Here is a 19,827-nt window from a genome sequence, read left to right on the forward strand (position 1 = left end):
AAGCCCTGGAGGTTCAAAACAAACAGTTTAGCCACTGCTGAGAACGCTGTGTTTTATTGTAATCTCAGGCTCAGCGAGATCTCCGAAAAAAAACCCGGTCCGGTTACGTAAACACCGGTTCTCCAGAACAGCAGATCGTCCTGCTCCGGGCACTAGTCCGGGCACATCCGGTTGCGTACATTGAACCCGCAGAAGAAGATTAACGTCCGTTGTGGAGGTGTTTCACGAGCGCAGTGTCTTCGTCAAAGGGACTGCGGCGGGGAGTCGTGAAGAAGCTATTTTAACATTGTTAAAGCAATGTTTTGCTAATGAGTAGCAGTGCATCCACCATTCCAGAGGGGGGAGCTGCGCTTCTGAGAGCTGGTGTGCTGATTATGTCACTTCCGGGTACTGGCCAATCACAAGACTCTGTCTTCTGGGTGAGAGAGTTGAGTCTCAAATCTCGCGGCTGGGGAACAGCGTCAGAAAAGAGGATTTCTATCGGCTCGTTTACAGCAACTAGGAGGTTTTGACCATAAAAACAAGTTAATGTATGTAAGTAGACCTCCATAACTAACATATATGTGCAACAGGACCACTCTATGTGAGCTTTAAAGTAATAATCGCAGGGGTTTTGATGCGTGAAGTGAACTTTTCTGAGTGGAAACCGAAGTCTGTAAACCCCGCTCGCTCTCCCTCACCAAATCCCATAGAGAAAATCAGCGTTTTAAGCTCATGGAGACACAGGGAGCTGCCGTTCTATCGCTGCTTTGTTACGTACGTTTCTATCACCGAGATAAATCCAAATGAAGAACTTCAAACACCGATGTCACTAAATAACACATTTGAACGGATTTGTGGACAAAGCAGTCAATCAACAGCTCCAAAATCGACAATTTTTTCTATGGACTTTAGTGTAGGAGAGTGAACGGTTTACAACGGAAAATAAACATATGTTTTCCAGCAAAATTAAAACTATCTAATGTAAAAACTTGTTTTTTTAAGATAATAGATGGAACAGGGACATGTTTTATAAGTGCTAAGTGGCTAAAGTATGATTTTAGCTTGCCTCAGTGTCTCAAGCTAGCACAGAGCACAGCCGGCGCTAACTAGCTGCATTAAAAACAGGCTTCTTTTTTTTTTTAATGTCAGACTGTTAGCAGACAGCTAATAAAACCCAGTGAAGTAAAGTCATTTTTATAAAGCCCTGTTTTTGTTAGATACTGTTTTCACACTTTCACCATCTGTGTACTTGGCAGCCGACTGCTAATGTCTGGTAATAACATGCAGGTATACAGCAGGATCTTAACAAAACTGACAGTGAGCGCTTCATTTTAATGTAATTCAACTAAGATTTCATGTCAATACATGCCTTGCTCAGGGGGGGTAATAAGCTCCGATTCCAGATCCTTTTCCCTATAAACTGTAATCGTCTCTGACAGACAAACAGAATCACAGACATCCCTGGAAAAGCGACCACAGCCAATTCAACAGGCAGCTTCTTTGTCAAAGGGTTGTACCGTCGCCGCAGCGACCAAAAGTCACTCGCCTTAAAGGTGACGCTGGGCTCTTCGTTGAGGTTGACCTTGGTGACGACTCGACCCGTTTCCTCTTCCACGTCAAAGATGCTGCCGCTGTACGGCGACAGGTCCTCGTCCACCGTGTAGCGGACAAAATTGGCCGGAGTGCCCTGGAGGAAGGGGAGAGGAGAGCGTGAGACGTGTCAATCTGCTGTTTAAATGGATTTAAATGAAACAAAAACGTCCTTATTTTAGTTGCTAAATTGAGTTTGATTGAACCTAATTAAGGCATTTCAATGTTATTAAGCCACAAGGCAATACAAGGCAATATTTTATGCATATTTAGTGTGAGCTTTCACATCGGCAAAGACCGGAGTTTCTGGAGCTGAGGTCTATATTTTCAAAGTTTTTTTTTTTTTCCAGTGTTTCCAGATATCTAACCAACCAATGCATATTTTGCTGGAACATGGTCGAGTCCTCTGTAGACACACACACACACACACACACACACACACACACACACACACACACACACACACACACACACACACACACACACACACACACACACACACACACACACACACACACACACACACACACACACACACACACACACACACACACACAGCTATTTTTAGGGTACGGCATTGACATCCATTCATTTGAACAGCCCAAAACAAAGCGTTATCCCTAACCTTAAAGCTCCCATAGACCGTAAGTTCCAATTAACGCCGTTTTTTGTTGTTGTGTATCTGCGCCATTTCCTCGTTTATGAAGCCCTAACGTTTGGAAACAAACAGTTCCGCCACTGCTGAGAACGCTGGGTTTTATTGTATTTTCGGGCTCTGCAAGCGCCTCGGAAAAAGCCTGGAATCGTGACCCAAGGATCCCGTGTCCTGAAAAGCAGATCCTCCTGCTCCGGGCACTAGTCCGGGCACATCCGGTTGCGTACATTGAACCACAGAAGAAGAAGAAGAACGTCTGACTCTTCTGACTATTTTGATAATGCTACATTTAAAAACGAAACCTACCTCAAACTATCCGATGTAAAGTCCAAAAGCTGTTGGCTAATTCTTTTATTATCTTGATCCTGACCTCAAGCCTAACCTGACCCTGCAATACAAGTTCTTAGAAGTTCTTATTAATGATTATATATATTAAAAAAAAAAAAATTCTGGTATAAAATGGATTAAAATGTATGTGTGACCTTACCGAGAGTTTGTAATTGGATGCGTTAAAAACTGGCCTAAAAGTTGGACATTTATAGGGTTAAAGCTGCAGAATGTAACTTATGACTGTGATTTTTGTTCTAGATCCACGCTCCTCAAACCAGGGAAACATTCCTGACAGAGGGAGCATTTGCGCGTATACACCGGTAGCGCAGGGTGAACTGCTGAATGACGGGATTTTTTTTTTTAAGCAGTACTTTTCACTTCTGAAATCCTGGGTCTTGTAACCCTAACCCTCCAGTACAAACCTGTTTGCAGAAGTCTTGCTTTACTAGCGCAATGTTGTGATAGACTCGTCTGACAATGTTTTTTTTAAAGCGTGAAATACATTTTTTATGCTTAAAGGTGCCTTATGTTAGAATGTGGCCAAAAACGGTTACTACATTCAAATTCAAATTACCGAGGTCTTTTAGGTTTTCTGACTGTAACTGGCAACCCGTGGTTGCTCGGCAGCTGAGACTCTACTGACTGCAATGATTGGTAGACGGTGGTAGGTGGCGCCACATGCCAAAAAAAAAAAAACATGATTTCAAAAAATAAACATGATTTTCAGTCTGCAAAATATTTTTTTTAATGCAAATATTTTGTCTGTACTGTTGTTGTTGGTGAGTTCAGTTTGTTATATGAACATTATTCCTGAGTCTCTATGACATATTAGGAGGATTGTATTGCCAGTTGCTTTAGATTTATTACATAATGCACCTTTAAAAGTTACGCACTCCGTCTTTTCGCACGTTCCTTGATCAATAAGAACACGTATAGAAAGCCTGTTTGTTTTGGAGCAATTTGTCTGATGTCATTACACTTAACCGTCCCTTAATATGACAGATCTGTTTCGCGATGTGACGTAATCTTTAAAGAAAAAGATCTCACGCTCGCCTCCGTATAACTCCTCTCCATTTTATAAACCTCTTATCTTGTCACAGCCCCTCATTACTCGTCATCAGTGGTGTTATTATAAAAATCGCTGCTATTCACTGAATCAGACCCTTTCAATGGGAACAAAAAAAAAAAAAAAACCTTCTCCATTAAAACTCAGCCCTCAGGTCTCCGCGCTAACATTCATTAGCGAGAAGCCTGGGCTTTAATGTGACCCTTTGATTAAGATGAACCATTGTTCCTGATTGTTAATCACCCTCCTTTGATTATCTTACACTGTAGATTCTTCTCTTTGGGACTTCATCTGAGTCAGAATTTTTTTTTTTTTTCCTTTTCCGTAACTGATTTTGTTCTCGAGGGATAAAGTAGAAAAAAAAGAACCTGGGGCAAGAGTAGAGAGGTAAATCCTAGAGCAGCAGCAGATCCCTCGGGGAGCTTACTCACAGAAATGTGTCTCTCATTGGTTATAAAACTATCTGAGTGAATTCACCGAGGGGATTCTCGGAAAATGCATCTCATCTCTAAAAGCTCTTGTTGTTAATGTGTTGCATCGAGGGGGCGATAAAACCATGAATCACGTCGCGTCCTCCAATCCGAGACCTTTACGTCGATGGTCAGAAATGTTTCCGCCACGCAGTCGGGTCACGGATGTCGCGTTTTTTTCCCCCGTGAGACGTTTTAAACTTAAAACCTTTTTCCCTCTTGTTTGGCATTACAAGCGAGACAATAAATGTTTTATATCAAAGTGAAGTTACGGCGTCGTTAACGCGGCCGTCGAGCAGCATAAACAATCCTCTAACTGCAACCTTAAGGGGAAAAAAAATATTTTTAAAGGCATTTTGTGACACTCTTTGATATAAACGAGGCAGTTCATGAATTAAAGAAGACGCACAGACGTCGCTGTGTTGTGGAATTGTGGAATTGTGACAGATTGAGACGGAACAGAAGTGCAAGACTGCGGGGACGGCCCCCGATGAACACATTAATACAACTTCATTTGGTACAGAGCGGTTATCTGAAACATTCATGACTGCTTTGATATGCGTGTAATTGCGAGTAGTGGTTTTGCGCTCTCGCCTTCCCCGGGTTGGAACAAGGGAGTTTCTGCAAGGAGTTTGCATTTCTCGGGGTTCTCCGGCTTCCTCCCACAGTCCAAAAACATAGCATTATGGGGATTAGGTCAATTTGTCGCTCTAAATTGTCCGTAGGTGTGAGATTGAATGGTGGAATGGTCTATGTGTGGCCCTGCGATGGACTGGCCAACTGTCCAGGGTGTACCCCGCCTATCGCACAATGTCAGCTGAGATTGGCACTGTGACTCTCTGGCTGAGGGTAAAGCGGTAGATAATGGATGGATGAAGCTTGGCCAAGAAATGGCATCTCTTAACCAACACCACAGCACAAATAAGAGGGTTGACTCTAAAGGGTTGAGACTTGGTTGTAGGGTTAGGGTTAGAATTGGGTTTAGTTGAGACATTTAGTTGTGATGGTTAGGGTAACGGTGAAGGTCTATGAAGACCATCTTGAGCACAATTGAGCAGGTTCTCACAACTTTAAAGGTATTTTTGTAGGTTAAGACTTAGTTTTAGGGTTAGAATTAGGTTAAGGGGCTAAGGGGTCTACGAGTGTCGTCAAAACACATAAGGCCCAGTTTTATCCGGCCTCAAGTTGACTCTGATTCTTAGCTCAAGCAATCGATCAACGATATCAGCGATATCAGGCTTTTTTAACGTTTACTGTAAATACTTTCTTTCACAAGAGTCACACAGTCTGACACGGTCGAGATGAATGAAAGAAAATACGGACCGTTTCCGCACCCTCACAATTGTTTTTACATTTATTTTGTGAAACACAGCCGGGCTTTTTTTTTGAAATAGTCACAGGAAAGGAAATGTATCAGTAATGTTGTGTCACACCTGAAATATATATATATTTGTTTCCTCTTTAAGACCTTTTCTGATATAAACACTGACCTCATCTCTCATGGAGACCAAAACCTGGTCCCAATGTTAAATTTACAAAGCTTTTCTAATCTCGATGGCGACTCAACGCTGCTTTTACACTACATTTTTGCCATCCACCCACACATTCTACTGCATAAGCAGCACTTTTCCTGTCATGCATCTTTCATAGCCGCTCGCATAGCTTGAGGTGAAGTGTTTTTGCCCGGGGACACATGGCGGTAGCCTGTAATTGAACCCTCGCTCCACTCTAAAAGGCCCCTGAATTGTTTGGGTTCAGGTGAGGCATCAACTGTTTGTGTTTAAAGCTCATATAGAGTGGTCCTGTTGCACATATATGTGAGTTATGGAGGTCTACTTACATACATTAACTTGTTTTTATGGTCAAAAAACCTCCTAGTTGCTGATAGAAATCTCTCCTCACTGAAGCTCTCTTCAGTCGCGCTGATTCAGACTGAAATCTCACCCCCAGAAGACAGAACTGTGTTGTGATTGGCCAATAGCTGGAAGCGACGTAATTAGCACGTCAGCTCTCAGAAGCGCAGCTCCCCCCTCTGGAACGGTGGATGCACTGCTACTCATTATCAAAACATTGTTTTAACAGAGTTTAAAAATGGCTTTGTCACGACTCCCTGCCGCAGTCCCTTTTATGACTTTGACCCGGAGTTGGACCCAGAGTCAGAAGATATTGGTGAAACACCTCCACAACGGACGTTCTTCTTCTTCTGTGGTTCAATGTACGCAACCGGATGTGCCCGGACGAGTGCCTGGAGCAGAAAGAAGGTACTGTTCAGGAGACGGGATCCTTACGTCACGATTCCAGACTTTTTAGGAGTGCTTGCAAAGCCCGAGAATACAATAAAACCCAGCATTCTCAGCAGTGGCTGAACTGTTTGTTTCCAAACTTTAGTGCTTCATAAACAAGGTAATGACGCAGATACACACCAACAAAACAGTGTTAATTGGAACTTCTGGTCTATGGGAGCTTTAAGGTTAGGGATATCGCTTTGATTTGGGCTGTTCAAATGAATGGATGTCAATGCCGTACCCTAAGAATAGCTGTGTGTGTGTGTGTGTGTGTGTCCACAGAGGACTCAACCATGTTCCCGCAAACAGACGTGCCCGTGACAGACAACCCATCAATACAATTCTTTCAGCTCTTAAATCCCGCTCAATAAAAGCCCGGGTGAGTCGACTCCTCTGGGGAAACCTAATCTGTCTGTCTGTCAAAGTGCTTTTCTGACTCACTCCCGTGTCTCACTCCACGCTGCCACTGCGTTTATAGTAAAAGATGAATGCTTTTCCATTTTTTTTCCCAGTGACACGACACACAAGCTCATTCAGCTCCAGTAGAGGAAAAAAAAAAAGCCTTGGCTTCTGCGGAGGTCCGTGCTACGTAATCACCTCCACGTGGACCGTACGCAAGATAGTAACCAAGGACACGGGTTTGAGGTCACGCGAGGAGGTCAGCCGGTGCCCTCACGAGCGCAACCTATCACTCATTCAGAGCACGAGACTTTAAGGTCAATGGCGGCGGAGGTCACTTCTGTGGAGATGGAATTTTAAAACAACTTTTAGAAAGAAAGCCGGTGTGTTTATAGAGTTTCTGTAAAAGGGAGGAAACGCTATAGAAATAGAGAATGTGACAAAGAAAACTGCTGAGTCGTGGGTCACTTTGGGGGTAAGTAACACTGACAATAAAAGAGCCACACATTTACACGCCTGTTACTGTACTGCAGTGATATTTTGAAGCCGCAGTGCGTCTATCAGCTCCATATGTTGAGATGTTTGATATCAAAACTTCATTTTTTAATTTATTTTTACATGTTATAAAAAACATTGGTAACACTTTAGATTAGGAAACACGTATTCACCATTGACTAGGTACTAGGTGTAAGTAGCATACTCGCTGCAACAATTACTCGAGTGATCGCGGCCTGTTCAGCGCAGGGATCATTGTTCCACACGGACCGTTTTAGCAGACGCACACCAAGACGGAGCGTTAAAAACAGCCCGTAAACGGCGGAAAATGTCCAAAGTGTGGGACCATTTCACGCTTAAACAAGAAGCCAACATGGTGCACATCCGCAACGATTCAGTAATTGAGCCGATAGCGTCCAGTTGCTAACACGCTAACGTAAACATTGATGTTAGCTGATTTAATGTAGCTTACTTGGGCTGCAGCTATTGCATATTTTTGTAATCAAGCATTCTACAGATTATTCCTCGATTAATCGAGTAATCGTATTAAAAAATAAAATAAATAATAATAATCGTTGAATACGCGATTACAAAAATATTCGATAGCTACAGCCCTCCATACTAGCCCTTTATTCTTAAATATTAAGCACGTATTAACACCTTTTGTAGGAAAAATCGTAATTCATGTCATACTAGAGGTAGAATAAGGTTATGTAGAATAACGTGCTTAATGATTACTAATAAAGGGCTACTATGCTACTTCTATATGTTAGTAAGCAATATGTGTTCTCTAATCTAAAGTGTTACCAGAACATTTCTGCAAATTTCCTTTGGGGACCCAGGAAACCATTTCCTGTGACCCACATGTGGGTCCCGACCCAGACTTTGGGGGCCTCAGCTTTAAAGGCTGACAACCAGGTATCAGACGGCGGACCCCGGTAAATGCTAGTAAATATATCGCTCTCTCAGTGTCTCCTCTTTGTCACACAGTTTGTAGCCGTGTCTCAAATTTCTCTTCAGCGTTGTGTAATTTTTTTTTTTTGTTCCTTGGTTTTGCAGACGCCGAAAGAAAGAAAGAAAAAAAAAAAAATTAGAAAAAGAAAATTCTTCTTCATAACTCCGGTCCCAGGAGGCCCTGCTCAGATATTGTGAGGTAAAAAGAGTGTGAGGAAACATGACGCCGTCTGAGGCAACCCGGCATATGACTCATGCGAGCGAAGATGCCAAACAAGGCTCCGTCACAATTAGAAGTAGTCGTGCAGAATGAGAATATATATACGGAGCGCTGTAGCTCTCTAATGAGAACACACGAGGTCTTGAAAAACATCTTTGAAATGCGGCGAGTGGAAAAAACTCCACGGCTAAATTGGACGATGTTCTCCTGTGAGAAACGTGGAGGGAGAAGGTGGAAAAAAAAAAAAAAAAACAACATCCAGCAGTGCTTTCATCTTCTTTCCACCCATCGGATGGTGTCGACGCACCTCCCATGTTTTAACATTTAAACACCAATATCCTTTACATTGGATATTTTACATTCCCATTATACAGATATGACACGGCTCAACTGGTTTATATGCTTTTCCGTTAGTGACAGTACCTGGTAACTGCTCTGATGAGGTTCCAAGTGAGCCGAGACGAGACTAAAAATGTGACGTCCTTAGTTAACCCTTTCACGCGTAACCCTCAAAATGTCCGTCTGGACTTCATTTTCCGTAATTTAACCACAGAAAGGACCATAAAAAAATGTCCTGTGAGTTTATTTTGCCCATTTTTCCAGAATAACCTCCGCTATCTGGCAGTTATTTACAATTTACCGCGTGTTAAAATACTGTTTTGACAATTTGAAATGAAAAAAGGAAAAAGCTTTGTTGAGGAAAAACACTGCAGTTGTGCACAAACAACACATTTGCGTGTTAAAATTGAAAATTGGAACAGTATAAAACACATTAAAAATAGCATTCGTTTGAGTTTTTGGGCCAATTCCAATTCCTATCTTAACCCTCAAGCTCAACCCTTAATCTTAACTGGCCCTCGAAACCAAGTGTTGAGGTCAATTTTGTCACTTAGAAATGGGACACCCCTTAAATGCAGATACGTCTTCAGACTGTAGGGGGCAGAATAACGCCAAAGCTGCGTCCAGTCTGTCAACTCCAAAAAAGAAGCATTTACGTCAGGATTATTTATTACGATCCGTTTGTCAGTCAAGTTATTAGGTTGTCAGTTAGTTATAAGATGATACTTTGACGTGCAACTTCTCAGCTTTCAGAAAAACCAAGCGAGAAATAGGAAAATTCCCGAATAGCGCAAACCGTCGCGTGACTGCAATAACGCAAACTGCGCTTGTGCCAACGCGTCGTCAGCGACATGCTCAGTGTTAAAGGGTTAAAACTGCTTAAAAATCCTGTTAATCTCCAACATTTAGCAAAGGAAATGTCTAAAATCTTTAAAAATTGAACAGAGGAGTCTGGTGTATTTAGCGATCGCGGGGCGAATCACAACGTCGTTCAGTCGTTGAACTGATTCTAATGATTCAGTTACACCAGAAACAACTTCGTAGGGAACTAGAAGCACTCGGAGAGCGCAGACCTCTGCCAAGCACAACATAGCGATAAAAATATAAATAGCGGATCACTCCCAAAATTGAATCACCCGTTCCTGGTCCCATTGCGGACATTTCCAGAAAATTTCATCCAAATCCGTTCGTGACTTTTCGAGTTATGTTGCTAACAGACAAACAAACAAACTCCGGCAAAAACGTATACTATGAAGTCATTGAAAACACAACGTGCCTGATACCAAACCGAGTAGAGCAGAGCGGCGCTCGAACTATGTGACGGAAAAGCGGCGTAAATGTCGCGGGATCGTACTCACAGGTGGGTCTTGGTCGGTAGCGAAAACCTTGGCGATGACCGTTCCTTTCTCCGCGTTGGGCGCCACCATTCCCTTATAGAGCTCCTGACTGAAGACGGGCGAGAAGTCGTTCATGTCCTGGAAACAGAAACAGAAACAGAGGCCTGTAAAGTGAGTTTCTACAGGTTTTTGTCCACATTTGTTGGCTTCGCGACCAGTTAATCACCCGACCACCTCGTCAGCGGACTGTAGCAGAAGATGAGCAGCGAGCGTGCCGCGCGCGAGATGAGATTAATGTCACAGCGATGGTGATTGACGTTTTCCGGCTGGAACTTTGTCAAACTGATGTTTAATTAAACGCGACGCGCGTCTCGTTTTCCCCTTTTTTCGAAACCAAACAGAAATGGAAACGACACGGAGAGTGAATGACAGCGGCTGAAACGATGCCACGCTAATGGCATTTTTTATCAATCTAATGCCAGCTTATATAACCAAAACATCATTTCTTTTTTAACGGCAACCGGGGGGTTTGGAATCATTTTTGATGATTCAATTTAAGAATGGACAGAAAATGACGCGCCAATTGATAAAAAGAAGCATAGAAAAGTAAGCTATAGTGTTTTATATAGTGTGTGTTTTTTTCCGCTGGCAGTCGGTGGTTCACGGCTCTCCAGGACGCATGTGGAAACTCAGCATCGACGCTGCGTTTAATCACCGTCTCTCCCTGTAAATAATGCACAGCACAAACCTGCCAGATGGTCGGCATGCAGAAGCCTCGCTGTGCAACCTTTGCTTTAGCGCGCGTGTGTGTGCGCGAGTGAGTCAACTCTCCGAGGAATAACCTCGGCTCAAAGGAAAAGTGCAGCCGCCTGCTTTTTCTTTGTCTTGACTTGACTTTACCCCCCACCCCCCCCTTTTTTTTTTTTTTATACCTTCCATAGATTTCGACTAAGCAGCGAGCGCCGGCACATGTTTTAATAAACACGGCGCTCTGAGAGCAGCCTCGCTTTGATCTACTCGCAGGTTTTTTTAACGTTCGCTGGCACAAAATCCATGATGCGCTTTCTCGCTATGAATGATGAGGCCCGATCCTTGTGCTGCGAGTGTTTACAAGGTAAGCTGTAAACATGACATATGATTTCATGCGCTCGCGTTAAATCCGGGGGATGAGTGGATGTGATGCTCCGCACTCTTGTGTCAGACTGATACTGATCAAAACCTCAGGACAGGATAGTGCAAATAAGTCGTTTATAAACCCCCTTATGTTGAGTTTTGGTGATTTTGCAAAGATAATTAGATGCAACTTTCAGAGATTTTAAAGTTTTTCCTCAATATATGAAGGCGTACGATGGTACATTTCAAATTATTCCGAGATACTTTTTGTTTTTGAGAAAAAAGTCAGCTCACTGTCAAAGTGCCTCAGGGCAAATGGATCATTTCCTGAATTTCAAAAATTAATTAAAATTATTCCTAAAGAGGTTTGCAAATATTTTCAACTGATCATTGTTCAGGGCGATGCCGACTATTATGATGGTAAATTTCAAGTCGTTCCGAGATACTTTTTGTTTTTGAGAAGAAAGTCAGCTCTCTGTCAAAGTGCATCAGGGCAAATGAAGTTTTTTCAGAATTTAAAAATGTCATTAAAATTATTCCTTTAGAGGTTTGTGAATATTTTCAACGGATCCTTGTTCAGGGCGATGCCGACTATTATGATGGTAAATTTCAAGTCATTCCGAGATACTTTTTGTTTTTGAGAAAAAAGTCAGCTCACTGTCAAAGTGCATCAGGGCATATGGAGCATTTCTAGAATTTCAAAAATTCATTAAAATTATTCCTTAAGAGGTTTGCAAATATTTTCAACAGATGCTTGTTCAGGGCGATGCCGACTATTATGATGGTAAATTTAAAGTCGTTACGAGATACTTTTTGTTTTTGAGAAGAAAGTCAGCTCACTGTCAAAGTGCATCAGGGCGAATGGATAATTTCCTGAATTTCAAATATTCATTAAAATTATTCTTTAAGAGGTTTGCAAATACTTTCAATGGATCCTTGTTCAGGGCGATGGTGACTTATATTGTAGAACATTTCAAGTCATTTCAAGATAACTTTAGTTTTTTGAATAAAGTGCATCAGGGCAAATGGATTCAATATCAAAAAATCTGCACATATTTTTCACAAATTAACTGAGAAACGGCAGAAAAAAAGCAGTTGCTTCTGATGATTTTTAGGATTTTATGCTACAACTAAGAAGAAAAATGAAAAAATCCAATAAGGTCCAGGAAGCCTTGGTATCATATAAAGTACAGAGTTGGGAAAAATGTAAATAAAAAGCAATAGCAAGATTTTAACTGCGTCATGTTCTGAGCTGTTTATTTTTACTCTTCATAGGAGCATAAAATATTTGATACACAGTTGGAACATTATGATTTTGAAATGGCTGGATTTTGGCTATAGGTGGTCGACGCATCATCAAAAATAGACGGAGCGCGGTCCGGATTTGAACGCCTGTGCAGACGCAGACCTGCATACTCGCATAAATATTCAGAATTGCCACATTCTGAGGGCGTGTTTGTATTTCCACGGGCACGTTTTTTCTGCTACCCTCGGTGCAGACTAATTTCATGCGCCGTAAACTGTCACTAGTCACCACTCAGTCGGTCATATCAGCGAGTTTGGATCAACATTTTGATTAATCAGGACACACACTCACACACACTCCGGGGAGAGAGACGTGCGGAGGAAGATTAATCAGGGGAAAGAAGTAAGAAAAGTAACGTCACATGGCGCTATCTAAAGAGACAAACGCAGACGGCACAGAGATTTAATCATTGACACGATTTTAAAAAACGCCATTTCATTTCCATTTTCTTAAATTAAGCACTTTATGTCAATATTAAATCCATGTGTATCTAAAGCAGGGGTTCTCAAAGTTTTGATACCTGAGGGCCAATTTAGGAACCCAACATTGGACTGAGGGCCGCCAAAGGAAAAAAAAACTGAAATAAATCCCATTTGTAATCATGTAAATGACGAGATCGCAGTTCCACAGTTTAGCGTTAAGTAATATAAGCGTTAATATAATGTAATTTAAGCGTTAATATAGTAACGGTTTATAATTTATTTATTTTGGCCATTGTTCTTACCTTCTAATTACAGGTTAATACCAAGTAACACATTTCTGTTACCATTATATTTACTGGGTAAATAGCTAGTAATTGGGAGCTGTAGCTACCTGCTTATTACCAGCTTATAACACAATATTACACAAAAATTCACCATATAGAAACCAGGTAAATACCCAGTATTTTTGTGTACACTTGTTGGTCTGTATCCAGTAATGTCCAATAAACATTTAACAAGTTTAGTAGCTCCTGGATTAAAACTATAAACTGTAATTCATTGCGGGCCGCCAGAAAAGTTTCTGCGGGCCGCCACTGGCCCCGGGCCGCACTTTGAGAACCAATGATCTAAAATGAGTCTGAGAATCACAGGATACCTCACAATACGATACTTTAGAGTGCCTTAATTTGTAAAATAGCGATATAACATGAATTTGTTGTTTCTTATTAGATATGAAAGTTCGTTTTTTGACAGGCACTGAAAAAAACTTTGGGGCGACTGAATCTACGATTGCACAGCGTCAAGATTAAAGACCCGACGAAAGAAAAACGGTCCGAGGTGAAAACCAAATACGAGCAACTTCAAACAACACACCGCAGGTGTCAAACGAAGGAACGAGGAGGAATCAGCGAAATCAGCTCTTCCGCGAGCCTCGGAAGCTCGTGTGAATCCGTCAGGCTCGTTCCAATTCATGTTTGCCAATTCCAACAACAAGCCACCGGTGGTTTGATAACCGTGTTTGTACAAAACTTGAGCCCATCAAACGCTCTGGTGAGAAACAGAGCGGAGCCGCGGCGACCAACGCTCGTCAACTTATCAGAGGACGGACTCGCTCGACAGGTCGTCAGACCATGCGGCGAGCCGGCATGAATGCGGTTTGCACCCGAACATTTATTATATCCGATTCCGCAGACCCTGCAGACGGTGGGGGACTCAGGACAAACACAAGGTGGGTATTTTCTAAAAAAGTGAGGTTTTCCTCTTGCAGTTTTAAAAATAGCGCCGTCCACACACTTCACAGTTCTGTCCACATGAAAACAGAAGAAAAACAAACACTGGCGAATGCGGTCGAAGGCACTCCGAGTCAACAGGTGGCGACAAAGTCTTGTTGGCCAATCAGACAAAATGTCACCAACTGTGTATTGAATGTAAGCATGTTTAACGCATAATTTTAGTAATAAATAGTTACGTGATTCGTCTCGAGTACATAAAATGTACCCATTCTTTTTTGGAATAGATGCATTTTATCTGGGAATCCAGCAGGTGGCAGTGTTGTGTTGCAAATTGCAGAAAATTAGTTAATTTGTGTTTTATGATCGCAAAGTATGTTGGTTAGGAACGTTTATCCAATTTCTATGGATGGGACCTTTTTTGTACTAAAGGCGATGAGTGTCGTTTTTTTTTTTTTATCCTGGGTTGTTACTCATCATCATGTAGTATTTGGACAATTTTGGATATTTTGTGTTTCTTATTGCGTAACTTAGTTTAAAAATTAACATTTAAAAGGTTCAAAATACTTAAAAACATTTTAATTCATTGTATTATTTGCCAACTTTCCTTTTCTCTTTAGCTTAAAATCTTTAAAGCAGAAGGGTGGTCGTCTTTTTCGCCTTTTTCTCGACAGAGCTCCCCCTACAGTTTTGGAGTACATTATTTCTCTGACACTACCATAAACATTGGTTCCGATGCTCAGAAATGTCATTTCCTCTTCCTTGCTTCCTCCGACAACGGTTTTCTTTGTTTCTTATTCTTCAAATGTGCCATGATGAACGTCTAAAACAGGATTCTGAGGACTTTCCACAAACAGCCAGTAGGGGGCAGCCCCCCAATCTCTCCCCGCAACAATTTACATTTAACCATCACTCTGACTCTGAAGCTGTTAAATTACAATAAAAACCCTGCACAGTTCTGCTTTAATGCAAGAACTGCTTTTACCCATTGCTCATTCAAAGTTGTTTTTTTAATGCACATATATAAAAACGTGCCGATGAAAACCTGCCTAATGACACACACCGGCACACACAGACATGAATAGTATCACAACACGAGGCGTTTTAATCCTTTTGTTGGCATTCAGCTGTTAATCTCTTGAAAGGTTGGAGAGGGAGCAAAAAGCTCCTGAAAAACCTGACGTAATTGCCGTTACTGAGCCAATGAGTCACTCAGAGAGGGAATAGCACTCGCGTGCAAAGGGACAAACACCTATACATCAGGTTCCCTTTGTTCTTGCGAGAGGCTACGAGATCAAGCTGGTCGGGAGGGCCCGAAACGTGTCGAACAAAGCGAATTCGCTTGGCTCGCGCGGTAAATGGCAAAAAAAACACTGGATTTACAATCACAATGGCAGCACAGGTGCCTCGCTGTACACTAATCAATTGTTGGACCGAGGCTTAGGGAAACTAATACGACTATAAAACTCAGCTAATGACTCATCATCACGTGTTATTATATACAGATCCCGAGGGAGGAGAACGAGGATGGATGGAGAGGAGAGACGAGACGGCCGAGAGTCTGCGGTGGGAGCCGACCGACTGACTTACCGTGATGCGGACCGTGACGTTGGCCAGTCCCGGAGGCATGACCCCGTCCTGGTCGACGGCCTCCACCTGAAAAGTGTAAGACGTCCCCATTCCCATCGCTGCCAGGTTCTCGAAATCCAGGGCCTGCAGCACGGCCAACTCCCCCGTGATGGGGTCGAGAGAGAACAGCTGCCTGGCTGACTCCGTCTTGATCCCGTACGTGACTCTGGAGAAGAGGTCCGAGTCCACCGCCTGGGAAGAAAACGATGAGTCAAAAAATAATGAAAGTGCAGTACAAGGGAAAAAAAAAATATGACAAAGATGGAGAGACTGCAGGATGGTAGAGAGAAGGATTTTTTCTTTTTTTTTTTAAACTTCAAGAAAATGCTGTGAATAAGCCGTGGGTGAGGAATATTGACGTTTCTATTTAAATGTTGCATCTTAATACTGCTGAGGTTCCTTCCATCAATCATTAATACCTTTAAGCCTAGATTAAGTCGATCATTATTGCACTTACGTTTCATCTCGCAAGCTTCTGAAATACGAGTTTTGAACACAGTACGTAGATGTGAATATATACTAAAGACATTCATTCATTCATACATTCAGTCATTCATTTTCTACCACTTCGTCGGACCAGGTCTAGAACCCCCGGTGCTGAAAGGCAACAGTGCTAGCCACTTCTCCACCATGTGGCCTTCAATGATATGATTCAACAATTATTCTAAACTCAGAGTGACTCGAAGTAAAGGAGGGTTCACAGTGTGTTGAGCTAACGGGAGCAACTAACCAGATGCGTTCAACGACCATGGTAAATTTCATAATTTCTGTAGGATCTACCGCCTTCAATTATATTATTCACCAATTATTCTAAACTCAGAGAGCTACTCGAAGTAAAGGAGGGTTGACAGTGTGTTGACCTAAAAGGAGCAGCTAACGAGATGCATTCAACGACCATGGTAAATTTCATAATTTCTGTAGGATCTAGGATCTTCCGCCAAAAACACGTCCATCAACTTCTTGCTGTAAGGCAACAGTACTAGCCACATCTTCACCGCGTGGCCTTCCATGGTATTATTCACCAAATAATCTAAACTCGAGTGCATGAGAGCTGCTCGAAGTAGAGCAGGGTGCACAGTGTGTTGCGCTAACGGGAGCTGCTAACGAGATGCATTCAACGACCATGGTAAATTTCATCAAATCTGTGGGATCTACCATTTGTCGAACTTAGAGGAGCAGCTTTAAAATGGAGGGAAGAAACCGGAGACACGAGGAGAAGATTGCTAACTCCACACAGAACGGTCCTAGACTGGGAATCAAATCCATCACCTTCTTGCCGTGAGGCAACAGTGCTCACCACTACTTCACCGTGTGGCCTTCAACGATATTATTCACCAAATATTCTAAACTACAGTGCATGAGAGCTACGGAAAGTAATGCAGGGTTCACAGTGTGTTGAGCTGATGGGAGCAGCTAACGAGATGCATTCACAGACCGTCGTAAATTTCAGAATTTCTGTGGGATCTACCGCGTGTTGAACTTAGAGGAGCAGCTTTAGCATGGCTGCAAGAAACCGTGTAAACGTTTTGCGCAAAACACATGAAGTCCACTAACTACACGTGATAATAGATGATCCACAACCGAAATTGCACGGAAAAATTACAGGGGAGGGAATCCATCACCTTCCTGCTGTGAGGCAACAGTGCTAACCACTAAGCCACTGAGCATGCTAAAAGATCATGAGTCACATAGTCACAGTCGCTGATCGACGTCTTATAATCAAGTGCATAATCAAACACACTCTCATCCTCCTGTAGGAAGAGATTTCCTTGCTCTGGAAACCACCGACTGAGGTGTCGCGGACGAAACCAAAGCAGCCACTTCCACTTCATCTCCCCCCCTCACTCGCTCACACATGTGCTCTTAAGATGTCTCGGAAAAACCACCCACATCCGTTTAGAGTCGAGGTGTTGTTGTCTAGGAGATTAATCGTGTCACGGTGCCACTGTCAGTCACACCCCTTCATCCTCGCCCCTTCGCCCTCTCTTCTCCGCTCTCCATTCTTATTTTATCCCTCGCTGAGAAATGTCACTCACAATATGTCGGCAATTACTCGCTCCTCTGCTCTGCGTTTCCTTTGGCACACAGACGGTTTCCCACTATATGTTCTTTCAGTGCAAACACGCGCTCTGATATTTTGTTTTTTATCGCCAATATTTGGCACGGGTGATAAAAAATGATCTTATACTATAAACTGGCTGTGATTTTAAAAAACTGCTCATAGAGGCGTCATAATGTGACATTTTAAACACTCAATGGCCGGCACTTGACCATTTAAGCACCAAGATGGAAGTAGTATTATCGTTATATCATCTTATTTGAGTGACTTGGTAATAACAATAGTAATAGTGTTGTAATAAGACGATAATATTACAGTAATACCACATGATTTCCAAAGTAATTGCTGTAGGTTTACAGACGTAGAACTGTAATAATGTTGAAATCCATCCAACTTATGTCCCACACTCACTTTTTCATTGTTAATGAGTTATAACCATGTTATTACTTGGTTATTACTACAGAAATACCATGATATCACCTTACTATTACCCTATTGTTCTGTAATGTAAAGTTTTATACAAGGAAAAGGGGGAAAAAAACCCCACAAATTTAGAGTAAGTACTTACGCTGAGCGTCAGAATCACAGTTCCCACTGGACTGTTCTCGGGTACGTTCACCGCGTAGGTCGGCTGTAGGAAGACGGGGCTGTTGTCGTCGATATCCGTGACCAGGATCAAGAGGGTCACCGTGGTCCGACGCGGGTCCACGGCGCCGTCCGACGCCTCCACCACCAGGTCGTACTGGCTCCTGAGCTCCCGGTCCAGGGGCGCGCTGGTGTAGATGCTGCCGTTTTCGGTGATTGTGAACAAGTCCGGGTGATTTACGATCCGGTAGCGCACCTCGCCATTCGCTCCTTTGTCAGGATCTGTGGCCTGGGGGGGGGGGAAGAGATAGAGCGTGATCAGAGCAAACAAAACTATCAGACCTAACTGTGGGAGCTTTTGTGTGTATACAGCAGCAGCGCAGGTGGAGACAATACTTATTCCCTGCTGAATAATTAACTTCTGAAACCTTTAATTGGTGCTCTTTTGTGTTTTCAGTCATACGTAAACTTGTTTTCGCTATACAGCTAATAGCGCAATGCTGCTGCCTTCTGTCTCGACATGAACAAATCACTTCCTGTAATGCAGTGTGATAATGTCACCGGGTGACATGAGATCAAAACACGGCTATACTGAGGGAAAACGGAGCCAGTTAATTAGCCCCGTGTGAACTTATCTGACAATGTTGTGAATGTATCAGTCATTTATTTACGTTCAAAAGTCACGTACTGCAGCTTTAAGTGGCACGTACTGCTTTCGGCTCATTTTTTTGCAGACGACAACAGCGACAACTCGACGCTCTTCAAGTCAGTCAGAGAACTCCAACGTCAGCACTTATTTGAACAGCGGCCTGTGTGCTAACGCTAACTCTACAGAAGAACAATATCTAACAGAGCCTGATGGATGTGTTAAAGTCTGCCAGCGTTGCTACGGTCGTTACCGAACTCTGTATGATTAAAGAACGTGAGATAAGGCTTGCGAAATTAAACGTTGCAAAAAAAAAAAAAGCCATCAATAAAGCGCCTCGCCTCTGAGAGTAACACTGTTGAAGTACAGCGTGAAACACTAGAAACGATGACCTCACATATTCACCGTGAGAAGACATGAAAAGTACAAACTTAAAGGCTGAAATCAAGCTGAGAGCTTGATGTAATTCACCACAGGCTCCTTTAAAGCTTCACTTTTTTACATTTTACACGTCTTTACATTACTTCACCATTTATACATCACGTTCTTGGGTTTAAAGAACCCTAACCCTAAAAGCTCAGTAACAATCTAAAGGTTGAGAATGTATTTATTCAGGTTTTATGGCTGTAGAATTGTCAAAAAATAACTTTAACTTTCCATATCTGGCAGTTATGATTTGACGGTCGTTCCATGGGAAGTCCTGAGGGTTACCGTAA

The 19,827-nt window shown here is 42.5% G+C and overlaps 1 protein-coding gene across 1 annotated transcript in view; it reads right to left on the minus strand.

Moving 5' to 3' along the window:
- Positions 1-19,827, minus strand: part of LOC310934376 (protocadherin-15-like) — a gene marked incomplete at both ends in the record, with an annotated part of 242,963 nt that overhangs the window by 83,695 nt on the left and 139,441 nt on the right. Inside the window, 4 exons of the mRNA XM_083898086.1 lie at positions 1,529-1,669; positions 10,144-10,260; positions 15,783-16,013; positions 18,449-18,754. Of these exons, the coding sequence (XP_083754212.1) occupies positions 1,529-1,669; positions 10,144-10,260; positions 15,783-16,013; positions 18,449-18,754 (795 nt within the window). The remainder of the gene's footprint in view (positions 1-1,528; positions 1,670-10,143; positions 10,261-15,782; positions 16,014-18,448; positions 18,755-19,827) is intronic.

The sequence above is a fragment of the Microchirus variegatus genome (assembly GCF_963457635.1).
Source record: "Microchirus variegatus genome assembly, chromosome: 11".
Lineage (NCBI taxonomy): Eukaryota > Metazoa > Chordata > Actinopteri > Pleuronectiformes > Soleidae > Microchirus > Microchirus variegatus.